This window comes from Thamnophis sirtalis, unplaced genomic scaffold (genome assembly GCF_051295495.1).
Source record: "Thamnophis sirtalis isolate CommonGarterSnake01/CBP01778 unplaced genomic scaffold, rThaSir2_p1.2 scaffold_12, whole genome shotgun sequence".
NCBI classification, from domain to species: domain Eukaryota; kingdom Metazoa; phylum Chordata; class Lepidosauria; order Squamata; family Natricidae; genus Thamnophis; species Thamnophis sirtalis.
Window position 1 is genome coordinate 59,912,747 of NW_028261392.1, and position 19,014 is coordinate 59,931,760.

Consider the following 19,014-nt stretch of genomic DNA (forward strand, 5'->3'; position numbering starts at 1 on the left):
ATTCCGATACCTAATAAATAAATAAGAATAATTTCCATTATGACAAATGGCTCTGTGGGGAATAGAACAGTCCAAATGGAGCAAGCTTTGGGCTCTCTTTTTGGAGATCTCTTCCACAGAGTATTTGGTAATAATGGTTATATGCAGGATGGATAGGATGACACTTTCTCTGTCTTAATTAAAAGAAGCATAATTGTGGGGCTCAAAACAAAATATTTCCCATTAGAAATATCCAGCTTTTGCCTAAATACATCCAGTAAAGAGTAATCTATTACCTCCATGGATAACTGTTTCCACTTTTGAATTGCCGTTATAATCAGGAATATTTTCCTAATGTTCAACTAGAGTCTACCTTCCTGTAATTTAAATTAGCTGTCTTGTGACCTGAATAATGGGATGATGAATAACAGGCTATGGCTTTATTCTATGTGAAATATCCTAAAATACCTGAGTATTTTTCCCCCCCTATTTGTATCCTCTATCCCCCCCCCCCCCAACTTGGGTTGTGAGCCGCCCTGAGTCCCTTCTGGGAAAAGGGCGGCATAGAAATATAATAAATTCAATTCAATTCAATTTATCATATCCTCCTAATGTTCTCTTAACAGTATAACTATCAAGCCTCTCCTCAACATAGTTTCCAGTTAGTGATCCTTGCTGCCTTTCTCTGAAAGCTTTCCTTATTTAAAGAGAGAGTCCATAACTAAACATTGGGTATAATGGTCTGATTAAAATGGAATAGAGTAGAACTATAATATTCTACTATTTGGAAATCACCTTACTATATTGATGCAGCCTAAAATTACATTTCCTTTTTTGCAACCACATCATTTCCCACCATTCAGCTTGTGATCTCCTTAATTCACAAAATTCCCTTTTTGCATCACACTTTGCCAATTATTCTCTATCCTATACATATATGTACATTTTATTTTTGAAAGAAAATTCCATCTATTTTCAGTTTTGACTCCTTAGTCTCCCAAACTTACACCTGAAATATTCCCTCCAGCTTAATGATCTTCCAAATCAAAATTTTAAAACAAATGTTCCTGAATATCAAGTCCAGGATTGAATTCTGTGGCTTGATTTCTTCCATAGCCTGGCTTTGGAAGCATCTGATTTTGGTTTTAACTAGGAGAACTATAATTTGTTTTTAAAAGAGCAGTTTGAAACTAACCAAAAACCAAAGGTTAGTTATTGATCTTGCCTAATTCTCAAGCTATTCTTGAAAAAAAAAAGTGTATTTCTATAAGTTTAGCGCATTTGGAAGCAGCTTATAAATCTCAACCTTGTCTATTTTGATTGCGTAACAGGAAACTGGGACTTGATTTCTAAACTTGAACCTAAGTTATATCTCTAATTTTCTTTACAAAATTATTTCTTCTGTTGATAGGTTCCTGCCAATTTAATGACTTTTGAGTGACCAGCTACTGCAGAATTTGATCCATCCACTTTTGAATTGCTATTCACGGTTTGAGAAGTCCTGCTGAAGGCATGCCAGCTATACTTCTGACTAGGAAGTAAACGAAAGTTCTGAATAAAAGCACTAAGATTTCAGGGAATGGAATGTGACATGAACTACCATAAGGCTTGCTGCTACTCAATATTCTCTGAACTGACTTGTGGAAACCACTGCCTTAAAGAATGAAAGGTTATCCAACATGAAACACCAAATTTGTGTGCGTGTGTGTTTGTGTGTGTGTGTGTGTACGTATACGTGTGTAAAACCTCTGACGGTGCTGTGCTTAGGTTAAGTAGGTTGTAGCTAGTTTGTGTTTGTGTTTACTTTGTTACATTTTACTTTTCAAGCCCTGCTTTTTGCAGCTTTTCTCCTTGTAAAAAGGAGTACATCTGAAACTTAAAGGGTGTTTCGAGGGGTGTTTGTGCAAGGGCATAGCCTGTGTTTTCTTGAAAAAATATGCAGCTTATATCTGTGTCCCTCTGTATTAGCTCTTGTGCTCAGCTAATTGGGGACAGGGTATAATTAGTTTAGCTTAGAATGTAACAACTGTAATATATGCAAAATTTATCTTCTTTTTATAAAGCACTGACTTTGCAGAATTTGATACTACATGAGGTTTTTCCTTTCTGCAAGTGATACAACAGCCAATATATTCATTCTTTTTTTTGAGAGAGAGAGAGAAAGATCTTGGTTGTCAGTTTCAAGGAAGCTCTGGGAAACATCAGGAGGCCAGAACTGAGAATTTAATCTCAACATATTTTCAGACAAAACACCCTCATTTCTCCTTTACATATATATTTTTTACTTACACATTGTATGCTTTTTCACAAGCACATTTACCCCTGAAAATCTTTATTACTGCCTACTAAATATTGTTTTACAGATGAAAACCTTATATTTTCCTTTTTGTCGAAGCACATGATTGAGATTAGAGGTTTTTCTATTTCTTTTATGTCAGAGCTGGAAACCGTATCTCTGAAGCATACATTTATTTGTGTATAATTTGCAAAAGTCAGCTCTTACATAATCAGAAAAATCTGCACGTAAAAAGATAAGCCACTGGTGAGATTAATTACAAGTAGGTTTAGTGTAAGAAAAGATAGGTTGCCATTTCACATATTTCCTTTAAAAAACAGCCTATCCACACGTGAGATAATTTGTAAAGAAACTCACGCTTGTCTGTCTAACTAGGATAGCATGATACTTTGAACTAGACAATTTCATAGCCTTCACATGGTAATAATTTTGATCACAAGGAAACAAGGTCAGTTGAAATCAACTCAGTCAGTGCTATAGTCCAGTTAAGAATATGAATATATATAGCTGTCCACAGAAGGAAATAATAAGGCTGACATAATATTTTCATCCAAAGTACAATGGAAAAAAAAAATGGGGACATTAAAATTATCCACTTTTAAAATGTGTTTCTGTTGTTCCTGCCATAAAGTTCACAATATACTTAAATTTTGGATTTTTTGGGAATTAATACTCAGTTCTGACCTTCTGGTGGTATTTGTTATAAAAGGAGACCTGCATGTTTTTACTTGCTTAGTTTACACATCTGCCAATAAAATGACATAGGATGTTTCGTGGGAACATCTTTCTAGCCAGCAGTATTACTATATAGAGTTTGCACAATTTAATTTCCACTTTTCAGAGTTTAAAAAAAGCATCCCATTTTTTAATGTTGGGGAGTGGAATCCTGTGGAATTTGTTTTGTTATAAAAAAAGTGCGGAAGAAAAAGAAATGTGTAGATAGATTTATCGAATTGATCACCTCCCTTATGAGTAGAAAGATGCAACTGCAGACTACAGCTTAATTAGGCACAAAGTTTTGAAAGATAAAAGGTCGACTCGTGCCAGTTTTTCTCATGATGTCTGATATAGTTAGTTTTGGCATGTTCAGTGAGTACTTTTGAACATTTGCAATATTTGATTCAGATCATAGAACATCATACATATTTTCTGAGATGCATCATTTTTGAAGCTTATGTAACATTTTCACAATTATTTCATTACATCAAAATGTTTCTCAAAAGAAAATGGATGGTTTGGAGAAGGAGCACACACAAAAGGGATCACATGGATCAGTTCAAAACCAGGTTGGAAACTTGTTTTTGCCCAATAGATTACCCAAAACAGCAAAAGTAGTAAAAATTTCAACTTCTGTTTAAAAACTTTACTTAGCGTATTTCCTATAAATAGCAAATAGGGATATTTATACTTTTACAGCTTTTGACTTTCTCATAAACATTTTGCAGTTTTTGTATTTATTTGTTCTGATTTAATCTATTTGAAAAAATATTTCAAACCTTGAACCATTCCAGATTTCATAGTAGTTTTAAAGGTTGCACTTGTAAAAAGATCTATTTAATTTCTAACAATTTGCTTCATTCATCAGTTAAATCTCAGTAATGTAAAATTTTACAGTTAATACTATTAATAATATCCTTTAATAATAATTTAAAATATGCATCAGAAAATCTAAATGCTGTTTGAATATGAATGAAGCATTTTGCTTGATAGTACAAGTTTCTTCTAAGTAATTGAGCTAAATACATAGATGCTAACACTATCAGGGATGGTTTTTATAATAATTAATAGAAAACAGAACGAGTTCCATTTTTACTATAACAAAAAACACTGGATTTTTGGTATAAAAAGGCACATTTCACTAAAATATATTTTAATATTTCATCTAAAAACAAATCAAGTTGCAAGAAATGTTTAATTCTACAAGGTAAGATCTGTTACAAGAAACACTAATCTGGTTGGTACAAATGTAGAATGCCTTATATGTCTTCATTTCATACATGCACGTATGCACACACACACACAGAGTGCTTCTTCATCTTGCATACTGTAAATGAAGAATCCATATTACATATGCCCAACTGAGCCTCAGTTAATCAACTTTCTAATTTCCTCTCATTTTTATAAAATGCAGGGGTCATGGGTTCCGAGTATCTCAGTACTCGTTATCCTGAAAAGTTGATAGCCGTTTCCCAGATTTCATTTAGCCCACGTGAAGCTGGTTGAATAACACTGTCGGACTACTTTGTCAAATCTCAGCCAAGAAGATTTTCCTTGTAATGAAATTGTAACTTGCACTGCTTCACGCGCAAATGATCCACACACACTTTTCTATATACATTGAAGACATGGGTGAAGCTGCTTTTCAGAACACATTAGATGAAATGAAAAACTTTGTTTCAGCTATTTATCTAGATTGTATTTGAATCATAGAACATTGACTCTAGATATTGTTTTAGACATACTATTTTCAAATAATGTTAAGTGAGATTTTTGGATTCCTTTTGTGGCATATTGCTGTACCTTTGTGTCAGATCAACCAAATATGTTGCAAATTAGATGTCCTTGTAATGCAAGCATCAAGTGGCTCAAGTTGCATCTTTCTTCCTCATATTTTTGTGCGTATTGCTTTTTTCAGTTGTTAGTATTCTTAAATCTTAATGTTCTAATTTGGAATCTTATATTCTATGAAAACTTGAAGACACTAAAATTTGAATCATTTTTTACTTTCTCTGAAAAGTCTATCTGCCTAGCTTTGGGGAGTTTTGAGTCACTCTGTTTTCCCATTTAAAATGGCCTGTATTCAACCTTAAAATTTACATTTAGAAATAAGACAGAAACAGAATATTCATTCAGAGGAGTGTAACATTTCCTGCTCATCATGAGATGAGCCTTTTATATCTGTATAAGATTTTTGCCAGTGCCTTACTTACCAGTTTGAAAGACCAAGGTGGCAATCCACCAAGTATTATTTCTATGCATTCCACTACTCATGTAAATTGGGCTTTGCAGAAACTCCAATTGAATAACTGGAATTGTTCAGCCAGTAGAAAAGCTTACTTTTTCTCAGCTTATTTCTGTTTTGAAAGTCAAGCTTTATGTTTAGTAGACCCAGTAAAAAAAAAAAAAACTCTTAATTTGAATACGTTTCAGTTCATTGGTTTTATACAAGGAATTTTTGTGAGCCAGTTCACACCAGGACTAGGCAATAGATGCCTCAAGTATTCCTTCATACCCTCCTCTTTCACCATCATCACCAATGCAAGATCTTGCCCTAGAAGTGCAAGTTTCACTGAATCGTTTAAATTAATTTTGTATAAATCCAAGATAGAAACCAGTTTTTTAAGAACCAGTTACACATGAGGAGTTAATACGTATATTTCTTTCTAAACTGTACAATATCTGAATTTTGAGAAATAAAACTTCAGCAAGAATAAGAAAACTTAAATTCTGAAGGCCATGACTATTAGCTCTCTAAGTTAATTTTTCCACATATATGATAGAGGAGAACTGAACAACAGGACTTATAATTGAATGCAACTTAAATAGCAAGAGTTAAGTCTTTTGCAAAGATACTGGACCATGCAGAGACTAGAGGGAAGAGTGTGAAAGTATATTACAGTCTAAGGTTTTTCACAACTTTCTGAAACAAAGCTGCAGACATATCAACATGTTTCTTGAGTTCGGGTGTCATTGAAAATCTAAAATAAAATATGTGCAAAGCCCCTTCTTTGCAGTGGACAAATCGGCACCTTCTTTCCCTGAAAAAAATATTTATTTTTATTACTAATTAATGGGCTTACTTTACCATAAACGTATTAGAAGATATGTGGAAAAGGGGGATTTTAGTGAAATCTTGTCTTTTTGTATCCCTTAACAATAACATAATTTATAGTTATTCACATCCTTAAGAACTTCACATATGTAAAAACATGCAAAGTCTACATTATGCTACACACTGCTACACAAGCCATTTTAGTATATTTTCCTCCATTTGACCTCAAGCACTATTTTGATGGAGGTAAAATGCACTATGACCTCTACGAGTGATGTGCAGTTTAGCTGTTCCTTGTCCTTTTTTCTTAGTTTTTAAAAATACTTTACCACGTGTGTATGTTTGAACTGTGTGTTTGCATAAGCTGTTTCAAGATAGCTTAATGTATGAACTTAAAATGGATTTTTTTTCCTACTGAAATAAATTACTTAAAATTTGGCTTCTGTGCATTGTCTTTTGCATAATCATATTGTGTTGCAGCAGATCTTAAAGATGGAGCTATGTTTCCTCAAATGGCATGACATATCTGATCAATTTCATGTGGTGACTTTCAGCGCAGTGGAAAGTAATATGAAAATATAATATTGCCAATTGGTGAAAAAAGAAAGTATTCTGATTTATAACAGTGCACTTTAAAATTTGGCATGTATAGTAGCGTGGTTGAAAAAGTCTATAAAATCCTACTGAAAGTAATTGCAAGCATAAAATCTGAAAACCTGGAAGCAAGATTTTAAGAGTATGATTTTGGGATATTTGAACAATGGCAGAGTAGTGTTTCCAAAAGGATAAGAGTTCAGAGAAGCTACAAGAGTCTTTTTAACAAAGCATTCTTCCGAGAAGGGGTTTCAGTGATCATAGCAACCCACTGTATTAATCGCAGACTGTATTTATTCAGCATGTTTATACTCTGTGTACCCAGTTTGAAAGGACTCTGCGACAGAAAGGAGTCCACCAACAAAAGGATTTTTTTTTAAAAAAAAAGATTGTATTTAAAAGTACTCTAAATAGAATCTTAATATAATATGGTTATCCCCTAAGAACTCTTGCTACAGAACAAAAGACGTATTCTTTTAGTTCCAAATAGTCATCGAGAACAGCCCCAAGAAATTACCATTGTACTATTCTAAATGGAGGGGGAGAGGATGTATGTGTTCGTGGTGCCCTGGATCCAATTATCGGTTTATACCATTGCCAAGTAACATTTTCTTTCATATATACGACATCTTGACAAAACGTGTATGTTTCCATGAGTTATAACAGAGTAGTCATTTTTTTTTTTTAGTCATTTTATTAAGATTTATAGGCCGCCCTTTTCCCTGAGGGGACTCAGGGCGGCTTACAATCAAAGGGAAGGGGGTGCAATATCAAAGACAAACAATATGTGAACAAAAGAAAGAAAATAATAAAAACACAACTTGCATTCAACAGTCAACACTCGGGCGGGTAAATTGGGAACCTATCCCCAGGCCTGATGGGAGAGCCAGGTCTTGAGGGCTGTGCGGAAGGTCTGGATGGTGGTGAGGGTACGGATCTCGACGGGGAGGTCGTTCCACAGGGTCGGAGCTGCAACAGAAAAGGCTCTCCTCCGTGTAGTCGCCAGTCGACATTGACCGGCTGATGGAATTCGGAGGAGGCCCAGTCTGTGCGATCTAATCGGTCGAAGGGAGGTGATCGGCAGAAGGCGGTCTCTCAAGTAACAACTGTACAGGTTTCAATGGTGTTTCAAAGAGTTTGTTGGTCACAGATTTGTTGGAACTTGTGAAATAGGTTGTTGAAGATCTACTAGCTGCCAATAAGGGAGAATATTCGTAGCACAGGGTTGAAATGAGGAATTCTTGATGCTCATTGAATTTGGTCGTTTTCATTACCCAAACTGATAATATCAGCACTGATGATGTTACTTAGTTTGGGTAATGAAACATCTTTAAGAAAACAACCAAATTCAGAAAAAAAACCAAGGGCCCCTCCACTACTAGCTGTTTAATAATATATTTAAACAATTTATGTGATAGTTACTCTCAAAAATGTGAGTCTGGGCAGATAATAGCACACTAAAACAATAAAAACATGAGCAAAAATTTAAAAATAACAGTGAGCCCAAGGATAAACTCAGCAAGACAATAAATAGACACCAATCAATAGGCCGTGTAAACCCCCAACCCGGGTATTTGGTCCTTTACAGAAGGCCAGCAGGGTCAGAGCCAGTGGTCCAGAGGGCAGGTACACTTCCAAAATCCCATAAGTTGACATTTTCAATTGAAAATGTCAATTGAAACTCACAGCATACATCTTTTGTTGGACCTAGTGGGACATATAGAAACAGTCAGGGAGAGGCAGTTTGTAAATAACTTGGCCCTGTGCCAGGGAAGGATTTCTAGATAATGACCAGCATCTTGAATTCCATCTGGTCTGTAATGCGCTCTACATGGGGCTGCCCTTGAAGAGTGTTCGAAGACTTCAGTTAGTCCAGAAAGCAGCCGCACGAGCGATTGTGGTTGCACCCAGGTACACCCACGTCACACCTATCCTCCGCGAGCTGCACTGGCTACCCATTAGTCTCCGGACCCGCTTCAAGGTGCTGGTCGTCACCTATAAAGCCCTACATGGCATCGGACCTGGGTACCTGAGAGACCGCCTCCTGCCGATTACCTCCCATAGACTGATTAGATCTCACAGGTTAGGTCTCCTCCGGATTCCATCTGCCAGCCAATGTCGGCTGGCGACTCCCCGGGGGAGAGCCTTCTCTGTTGCAGCTCCGGTCCTTTGGAACAACCTCCCCGTTGAGATCCGGACCCTTACTACCCTCCCGGCTTTCCGCAAAGCCACCAAGTCCTGGCTGTTCCAGCAGGCCGGGGGGCTTGTGAAATATCCAGCCCCATGGTAACTGAATGTTGAGTATTTTAAAGTATTGTTTTGTTTATTTATCCCCTTCCCTTGTTTATCGTAAGCCGCCCGGAGTCCTTCGGGAGTGGGCGGCATACAAGACCAATAAACTCAACTCAACTCAACTGGTCCCTGAGTAAGGTTAACATGGAAGTATCAAGGTGCACCCATAACTACCTGCACTGCCACCTTCTACCACAACTACAGCTCCCAGATGGTCTTCAAAGGCAGACCCATGTAGAGTCCCTTGCAGAAATCCACTCCCCAGTTGACTTAACACAACTCTTATTACTAAAGGGTTGATGGAATCCTATCAGAGTTTCGTGTTTTTAATTTGCAAGGTAGATGGTTTATTAAGTAAAGACTCTGGTTTCTGAGCCGCTGGTGTGTTCACATTTTACACATTGTTTGCAGAGGTGGTATTCTATCAGTTGAGACCGGATCGCCTGAACCAGTAGCGGAAATCGTGGGTGGCTCTGCAACTATACGGCATCCCATTTAGGACATTTTTTTTTGGCACAGAGCACATGCAGGGATCATGCGTGGTCACATTTGCGAACTGTTAGGGAAGGTAAGTGTATTCCATCCCTGATTGTTTGCATTGTTGGTGCAGAACAAGAATATCAACTGTGATAATGCTCTGAGGTGCATTACTACCTCAGGTGTAATTACAGAGGTGGAATTTGAAGGACCATATTTGCTATAAATTATGAGAGTGTAGAGTATGTGGAAGACATGGAAAAATTACCATTCTGTTCAGATTCTGGGGGAACGTTTTACATGGTGAACTTTTCACTTGTGAATTAGCACCAATTTAAAATAAAATATGTATGCAGTTATTCCTATCTATAAGATATTGAACATTAGGATCAAAACCAATACATGATGCTGGCCCATTGAAGGAAGGGAAATAAATGGGGGAAAAACATGCTGCCTACATATAAGTTAAAGCTGAAGGACAAGGAGGAAAAGGAGAAAAAAATATCTATAATAGCAATATAGCAATAGCAGTTAGACTTATATACCGCTTCATAGGGCTTTCAGCCCTCTCTAAGCGGTTTACAGAGTCAGCATATCGCCCCCAACAATCCGGGTCCTCATTTCACCCACCTCGGAAGGATGGAAGGCTGAGTCAACCTTGAGCCGGTGAGATTAGAACCGCTGAACTGCAGATAACAGTCAGCTGAAGTGGCCTGCAGTACTGCACCCTAACCACTGCGCCACCTCAGCTCTTAAAGCAATTGGAAGAGCTTCATATACAGGTAGTCCTCGATTTACAACCCCAATTGAGCCCCAAATTTCTGTTGCTAAGCAAGACAGTTATTAAGTGAGTTTTGCCCCATTTAGTGACCTGTCTTGGCACAATTGTTAAATAAATCGCTGCAGTTGTTAAGTTAATAACATGTTTGTTAAGTGAATCTGGCTTCCTCACTGACTTTGCTCGTCAGAAGGTTGCAAAAGGTGATCACATGACCCTGGGACACTGCAACTGTCCCTAATTATGAAACAGTTATCAAGCATCCGAATGTTGATCACATGACTATGTGGGAATGCTACAACATAAGTGTGAAAAAGGTCATAAGTCATTTTTTTCCAGTTCTATTCAGTGGTGGGTTTCAAATTTTTTTAGAACCTCTTCTTTAGGTGTGGCCTGCTTTGTGGGAGTGGCTTGCCGGCCATGTGACTGGGTGGGCGTGACCAACTTGTAAAATGTGGTGAAACTCATTTAACAACGCTCTTGCTTAGCAACCAAAATATTGGCTCAGGAACTCTGGCATTGAAGTGTGCAAGTCTTAAAGCTGTCAAGTTACAAGACCCTTGCACCCCTAACCCTTTAGAAAATAAAAACCCAGGGGTGTTCAAAGTTGACAGCTTTAAGACTTGTGGACTTCAACTCCCAGAATTCCTCCTCTCTTTCTTCATCTTGATGATGTGCGGATGGGCGGGGGGAGGGAGGTGGAATTGGTTCTAAACGGCACTGTAGATTTGTGGAACCTCTTCTATAGAAGAGGTTAGAACTGGCAGGAACCCACCCCTGGTTCCATTATAAGCTTGAACAATCACTAAACAAATTGTTGTAAGTCAAGGGCTACCTGCATGTAAGATAATAGAAATGGTAAATATTAGTGTAACTCAGGAATATTCACAATACACATGAATAAATCAAACAAAATGTTTGGCCAGATTTTGCAAATGCACATGGTTTATGTATTCTACATAGTAGAGATTGTGTTATTTCTGGTATCCCTGTCCTCTATTCACACAGTAAATAAGGTGGCGCAGTGGTTAAATGCAGCACTGCAGGCTACTGCTAGATCAGCAGGTCAGCGGTTCAAATCTCACCGGCTCAGGGTTGACTCAGCCTTCCATCCTTCCGAGGTGGGTAAAATGAGGACCCAGATTGTTGGGGGCAATATGCTGACTCTGTAAACCGCTTAGAGAGGCCTGAAAGGCCTATGAAGCAGTATATAAGTCTACTGCTATATTGCTATTGCTAAATAATCAATCATTTCAATCACTACAATGACAGCATATTCATTCTCTCGTAGAATACTTTTCAATTTTCTTATGATTATTTTTCCAGTCTGCTTTTTCCTCCACTAAACAATTGTTGGGTGGAACATTTTTGTCCTCTTTTGCAAATCTGGCTTTGGATTATAACCTTTTTAAGACCCTATTTTCAGCCAGCCTTGCAGAACCAAACTTCTCCCCTCAAAGGGAAAATCTCTCCTTTTCTGCCTTTTGTAAGATAGTGTTTTGTAAACACTTTGCAGCGTATATTGAACAGATTGATCACAATATCTTGCCACATTTATGAATTGCCCAGGAAAGAAGATTTTTAAACTGGTAGATTCTGAAATTATGTACTGTAGCTTCTTTATTTTCTCCCAAAGCTCTTAGCATGTCCCAAACTTCTCACCTTTTCTTTTACTCACTCAAGAAATCCCCAGACCACTGCCACACTACTAGGGAAAATAAGAAACACTCAAAGACATTTAACATGCGTGCTCAGATGATTAGTGGGGAGAGGGGGAACGCTCTGTGGTTTCCTAAGCTTGAAACAGCAATTTCATTTTTCATCTTCACTGCCGCCGCTTCTGTTCTAAGCACTTTTGAAATGGCCCGTTGGTCTCCTCTCAAAGAATCTCACTACTAGTGGCTGGTTTTTATTTACTATACAAAACAATTTTTTCAGTGCAGGTCAGTAAAATGAACAAAATTAGACTTACTAAATAAAACGTACAGAATAGTCTAAGCACAGATACACATAAGCACAGAGCCAAGGTGGCGCAGTGGTTAGGGTGCAATACTGCAGGCCACTTTAGCTGACTGTGATCTGCAGTTCAGCGGTTCAAATCTCACCGGCTCAAGGTCGACTCAGCCTTCCATCCTTCCGAGGTGGGTGAAATGAGGACCCGGACTGTGGGGGCGATATGCTGACTCAATTTGCTAAAAAAAAAATTGTAAACCGCTTAGAGAGGGCTGAAAGCCCTATGAAGCGGTATATAAGTCTAATAAATAAATAAATAAACATAAACCCACAGACGTTCATGCTTTCACTGTTTTGCTATCAACCATGTGCAAGTTTTACAAGCTGCAAAAACAAACTTTGCAATGGTGAATTATCTTGACATCCTTATCTCCAAGAAAAATTGAATATAAAATTCTCATCCTGGAAGTGAGGTCAGAAGATATATTAATAGTTCTTTACAAGAGATTATAAGGTCGTTTTTAGTATTACTATTTTTCTACATGCAGAATTTTACAAAATTTTCCATCCAGCTGTGCTGATACTATAATATTGAACCATAATTATATAATTGCTCACCAAAATTTATTATTTGTTAAGCTGAACAATGTTGCACTGAAATCTGCATTGCTATTGGGTTCCACCACAAAACGGCGCTCGATTAAACCGCGCTCGACGAAACCGCGTAGCTGACGTCATCAACAGGGTGACAACAGCGCAGAGACAGAAGCACGCTGTAAACGCTAAACCTAAAATTAACCCCTAAACCTAACCCCCCTAAACCTAATCCTAAACCTAACCCTTAACCTAACCCTAAACCTAAACCTAATCCTAACCCTTAACCTAACCCTAACCCTAACCCTAACCCTTAACCTAACCCTAACCCTTAACCTAACCCTAAACCTAACCCTTACATTAAGTTGAATCGGCTTGCTTTCAAAGCGCTATTTAAAGCGCCCTTCTTTCTCCGTGCTGGCTGTTGTCGCCCTGTTGATGACGTCAGCGACGGGGTTTAATCGGGCGCAGCTTAGTCGAGCGCGGTTTTGACGGGTCACGTTGCTATTGTCATAAGTGAGAATTTTCTCTCATGCTTGTGCTATTCTGATTACAATTGTATATTAAGGATAATTTGCTTAAGCACTGCCATTGCCTAATTTTGTCCACTGGCATTGAAAACACTCTCTCCCCCCCTCTCCCTCCCTCCATCCATCCATCCATCCAAATGGAAGTTTCAAGGATGAATCATATATGTCATATTTGTATTCGCATCTAATATTTATTATAATTTCATGCCAAATTTCAAAAAAGAAATATTTTTAGAAGTATTTCTGTATTTACTATATGCATGTCAATATCAATATATTTTCAAGAGGCAACTGGACTTCCTTGGGGGTTTTTTTATTTATAAATTTTTATTTTCAAAACAACATACAAATCCTCCTTCTTTACATAGTGTAGAAAGTGTATCAGTTGGTTACAAAAAGGCTTTCGTGCATCTCTTCCACCGTCATCAAATATAATTCATATTAATTCTAATATCTTAACTCGGATATTTATTATATTACCATCATCATACCTCCACTTTTATTTGACTATGATTATTTAAACGTCCTTCATCATAAAATTTACCAAGATTTAATACATAACCACATACTGGCATTTCATTTACTTATTTATAAAATCCTCCATTAACGTTAAATCCTCATATCCTGTTCTAGCTAAACATCCATTATATTTAATACCAAAATTTTCTAATCCTCCATGTATATAATTTATTATCATTATCCTTTATTTAACGATATCCTATATCATAACATTTTCCTCCTATTAGTTAAAACTTAGCTGTGTCTAATTTTGTTCTTTTTTATTGTTATTGTTATTAAGAACCTTTATATATAGTCCAAAACTTTCTTGTTTTTCTTTGATGAGAAGCGAAACATCCTCCAAAAAAACAACAACCAGAAAGTCCAGTTGCTTGACAACCAGTATAAATAACTTATTGTGACTTCTTTGAAAATCCTCCTTACCTATAGAACTTTCCTGAAATTGAGCAGTGTGCCTTTTTCAAGCTTTGAAAAGGGGGGGAGGGGGGAGCTATTCAATGGCTCTTGATGAAAAGCAGTGTAAACATCTTTTCACATACTATATACCCCCCTCCCCCCTAAGACCCCACCTCCCTTCCCCCCCCCCCGACTTCCCAGAGCCCGTACATGGTATAGATTTTTAACAAACATAGTCTAAAATATATTAAGACAAAGGAAGTAAAACAAAAAGGAAGTCAATAACACCTGCATTGAACTCAGCTTCTTCCTGCTACACTAACTTTGAGCAGTTTAGATTATTCCTAATCTTAAGCATAGGCTATCTGGAATTTCTTAGTCCCGTATTTGTTTTGTGTATAGTCAATCCATTTTTTCCAGTCTCGTTTATATCTCTCATTTGAATGCTCTTTAAGGTATGCCGATATTTGAATTGAATTTGAATTTGAATTTATTAAAATTTATAGGCCGCCCTTTTCCCTGAGGGGACTCAGGGCGGCTCACAATCACAAGGGAGGGAAGTGCAACATCAAAAACAAAACAAAATGTGAACAAAGAAAAAAATAGTAAAACGCAACTTTCGTTCAACAATCAAACACTCGGGCGGGTGAATTAGGAACCTATCCCCAGGCCTGCTGGGAGAGCCAGATCTTGAGGGCTGCGCGGAAGGTCTGGACGGTGGTGAGGGTACGGATCTCAGCGGGGAGATCGTTCCACAGGGTCGGAGCTGCAACAGAAAAGGCTCTCCTCCGTGTAGTCGCCAGTCGGCATTGACTGGCAGATGGGATTCGGAGGAGGCCCAGTCTGTGCGATCGAATTGGTCGAAGGGAGGTAATCGGCAGGAGGCGGTCTCTCAAGTACCCAGATCCACTACCATGGAGTGCTTTAAAGGTGGTCATCAGTACCCTGAAGCGCACCCGGAGACCAACAGGTAGCCAGTGCAGCTCGCGGAGGACAGGTGTAACGTGGGCGAACCGCGGTGCGCCCACTATCACTCGCGCGGCTGCATTCTGGACTAACTGTAGTCGCCGGACTACATTTTAGCCATCTCGGCTAGGTTTGTAACTTTCAATGTCCATTCTTGAGTTGTAGGCAAGTCTTCCTTCTTCCAGTATTGCGCCACCAACAGTCTTGCTGCCGTTATTAGGTGCAGAACCAAGTTGGTCTCTACCGCTGTAAAGTCAGTACATATACCTAGTAAAAATAACTGAGGAGTAAACTTTATCCTTCTTTTGAAGATATTTTGCATGATCGACCACATTTTTATCCAAAATGCCTTAACCTTTTGACAAGTCCACCATATACGAAAATATGTAAACATCTTATTAGAATAGTACTGATTAAAAACATCTCACAGATCACCATCATTCCATTTCACAGTAGTCCTTCTGCAGACTATTTTCATAGAAAATAAAAGTGTTTAAAGGGCTGATAACTGACACAAGGAAGGAAGAGCTGTTAGTAGATTGTTGTGGCGCAGCAGGAGCCGTTGGAGCTGCCACCAGACTCCGACAGCGAGGGGCCCTATGAGTCGGCCCTGGAGGATGTGGAGGACCCTGGACAGGGTTCCAACTCTGAGCAGGGCGCAGAGAGGCTGGTTGGCCACCAGGAGGCACCTGAGCCTTGGACCAGTGGGGAGGAGACAAGGTAGAGTGATCCGGACGCCAGCAGTGAGTTGTTCCTGGATGCCCGGCACCGAAGAACTAATAGGCGTCAGGAACAGTTGCGCAGTTACAGGAGGTAATTGCACTCAGCTGGTGGTCATTAGGCTCCTCTCCAGACTATAAAAGGACTGCTTGTGCACACACCCCTCTTGCAGAAGTCAACGCAGGAACGAATATTGGAGAACATGATTGTGAGCTTGGCAGGCTGGATTGCTGCCACGGCTTATCTGTGCTGGATTGCTGCCCAAGCTTGTCTGTGCCGGTTTGTTGCCAAGGACCTGTATGTCTGTTAATTAAATGCCGTAACTTATCTTTGGCTCGGAGTGTGTCGGTGTGGGACGAGAGGGGTCAGAACAGTAGATTAAGTCATTCGGCTTTCCATCTAGGCAGGGTAGCATGCCCTGAAATATTTCATAAGTGCGGGGAAAGATGTATTTGTCAGGCAGCAGAATGAATGCGTCCTGACAAGACTGGCTAGCAATGTTTGTTTATTGCATTATCCACATATTACATATGACAGAGCAAAGGCAAAAGGAACAGTAGTTTGGCCAAGAGCACACATGAGCTACTGATTAAAACAAAACACGGTGCCGTTTCCAAAAGACTTAGTCATTTAATTACACTGCCAATCAGTGACATGCCATTAAAAGTAGGGGCTTAAATCAAAGCACTGATGCTTGGCTCAGTCAATGTACCTTTTGGATGCCACGCAGCCCTGAGAAAGATTAATATTCATAACTGAAGTTTTAGCTCCCGGGTTGGGGATTAACATTAACACTTTGTGAAGAAGAAATGCATTAATTACTGGATGAGCCATGGAAGTCTGGTACCTATTAAAGCAAATTTGCTGCCATGGTAGTCAGTAAACATTTCCTAAACAATGCTTCGCTTAAATCAAGCTGCTTGCGCTGTTATTTTTTCACCTGCCTGCCAAAGATGCAGAAGGATAGTCATAACCCTACAATTTCCTGGCCTCCAGTTTAGCATCAGTATCAGAGCCAGTTGGATCCAGTGGTTAAAGCCCTAGGCTAGAAACTGGAATACCATGAGTTCTAGGCCCTCCTTAAGCAGCGCATAAGCCAGCTGGGAGACTTTGGGCCAGTCACTCTCTCTTCGCCAACTCACCTCACAGTGTAGTTATTGTTGTGGGGACAATAAGAAAAGGAGGAGGAAGCATTAGGAAAGTTTGATACTTTTGTTATTTACAAAAATAATAAATGCAGGATATAAGCGTATGTGAATGTCCATTAGATTATAGTATCTGCATTCAACTAATTGTCAAAGAATAACTATTAGGAAAGTTGAAGATGGTATTAAAATTGGATTTGTTTCCTATATTATACCCATCAACTCTCTTATCTTTCCAGTCCAACATTTTGCAACAGCTTTTGGAACAGTCCAATACTTTAACCAAGAATGAAATACATACATACATACATACATACATACATACATACATACATACATACATACATACATGTTCTGATCCCCTCCTCCATCCAGTAATGAATGCCGAGACAAGCTTAAATGGAATGTCCTTTAATAACAAGACCAGAATCTCGGTGGCTGAAAGCCAAGTAAGCAAACAGATAAGGACCTTGGCAGCAATTCCGACGAACCTTGGCAGCAATTCAGACAAACCTTGGCAGCAATCCAGTCTGCCAAGTTAGTTACGTTCTCTTTAGTCAATGCGTTGACTTCTGCAAAAGGGGCGTGTCACAAGCAGTCTTTTTTATAGTCTGGAGAGGAGCCTCATGACCACCAGTTGCGCGCAATTACCTCCTGTAATTGTGTAATTGTTCTTGACGCCGAGTAGCTCTTCGATGGTGTGCATCCAGGAACAACTCACTGCTGGTTTCTGGATTACTCTCCCTTGTCTCCTCCTCACTGGTCCAAGGCTCAGGCGCCACCTAGTGGCCAACCAGTCTCTCTGTGCCCTGTCCAGGGTCCTCCATATCCTCCAGGGCCGACTCATAGGGCCCCTCGCTGTCGGAGTCTGGTGGCAGCTCCAACGGCTCCTGCTGGGCCACAACAGACTTCTAAGCAAACATTATTTTTAATTTTTTATATACAATATGTTTCATTGATCATATTCTAGTGTAAGTCATGTGATGGCTGTGCCACAAAACAGAACTCACTGGTGCTTAAGAGCACCCTGGATTTGAAATCTCTGCTTATTTGTGAGGTTTTCCCTTTTCGCTATTTATTTATTTAGCATATGGTATACCTTACATGGACCAGCTATATATATTAATATTTCATCTAAATTAATAGTAAAAGTAAAGCTTCCCCTCCCATGTATGTGCTAGTCATTCCTGACTCTAGGGGGCAGTGCTCACCTCCGTTTCAAAGCCGAAGAGCCAGTGCTGTCCGAAGACGTCTCCGTGGTCATGTGGCCGGCATGACTCAATGCTGAAGGCGCACAGAACGCAACATGTTCCCTTCCCACCAAAGGTGGTCCCTATTTTTCTACTTGCATTGTTACATGCTTTCGAACTGCTAGGTTGGCAGAAGCTGGGAGAAGTAACGAGAGCTCACTCCATTATATGGCGCTAGGGATTTGAACCGCTGAACTGCCAACCTTTCTGATCGCCAAGCTCAATGTCTTAGCCACTGAGCCCACTGCATCCCTATAGATTAATAAACACACAGTAAAATATAAATGCTAAAAAGATCTGTGTTCAAATACCATCTAACCATTGAAGCACAGCATGATTTATATGAAGAAAAAAAATAAGATATTGGACCGGTGTATGTATGCCCTTAGCTTACAGCTGATCATAATGATGTGGGACCTCATAGTCACACTTAGGGGAAGTTATTATTCCCCATTTATAAGAGAGTCCTGGCAGATGCCGTCTGAAGTGCAAATTCTCTTCAGGATTGTCCATTGCTGGTGTGACAGTGTGACAGCCTTTTTTTCTTTGGTAGCAATCCATTTAGCTATCTATGGGAAATCAATGTTAAAGTTCTCGGGCAGATGTTAGAATAGAATAGAATAGAATTTTATTATTTGTATGCCGCCCTTCTCCGGGAGGACTCAGGGTGGCGAACAATTCAAAGGGGAAAAAAAGGGGGAACATAAAAGACAAAATACAAATAATAAAAGTAGGCAACAGTCGCACAACCAT

The 19,014-nt window shown here is 39.1% G+C and overlaps 1 protein-coding gene and 1 long non-coding RNA gene across 4 annotated transcripts in view; one reads left to right on the top strand and one right to left on the bottom strand.

Annotated features, from left to right (window-relative positions):
- LOC148043371 (uncharacterized) overlaps positions 1–19,014 on the bottom strand; it is a 481,921-nt gene that overhangs the window by 429,914 nt on the left and 32,993 nt on the right. The gene's annotated exons all lie outside the window — the stretch shown is intronic.
- Positions 1–19,014, top strand: part of RALGPS2 (Ral GEF with PH domain and SH3 binding motif 2) — a 128,627-nt gene that overhangs the window by 74,424 nt on the left and 35,189 nt on the right. For 2 of the 3 annotated variants that reach the window (XM_087726828.1, XM_087726829.1), the window contains one exon: positions 1,391–2,629. The exons of the other annotated variant lie outside the window; for it this stretch is intronic. In XM_087726828.1, the coding sequence (XP_087582954.1) occupies positions 1,391–1,420 (30 nt within the window). In that variant the 3' untranslated portion in view covers positions 1,421–2,629. Of the gene's footprint in view, positions 1–1,390; positions 2,630–19,014 lie in introns of those variants that run through there. 3 annotated transcript variants of the gene reach the window in all.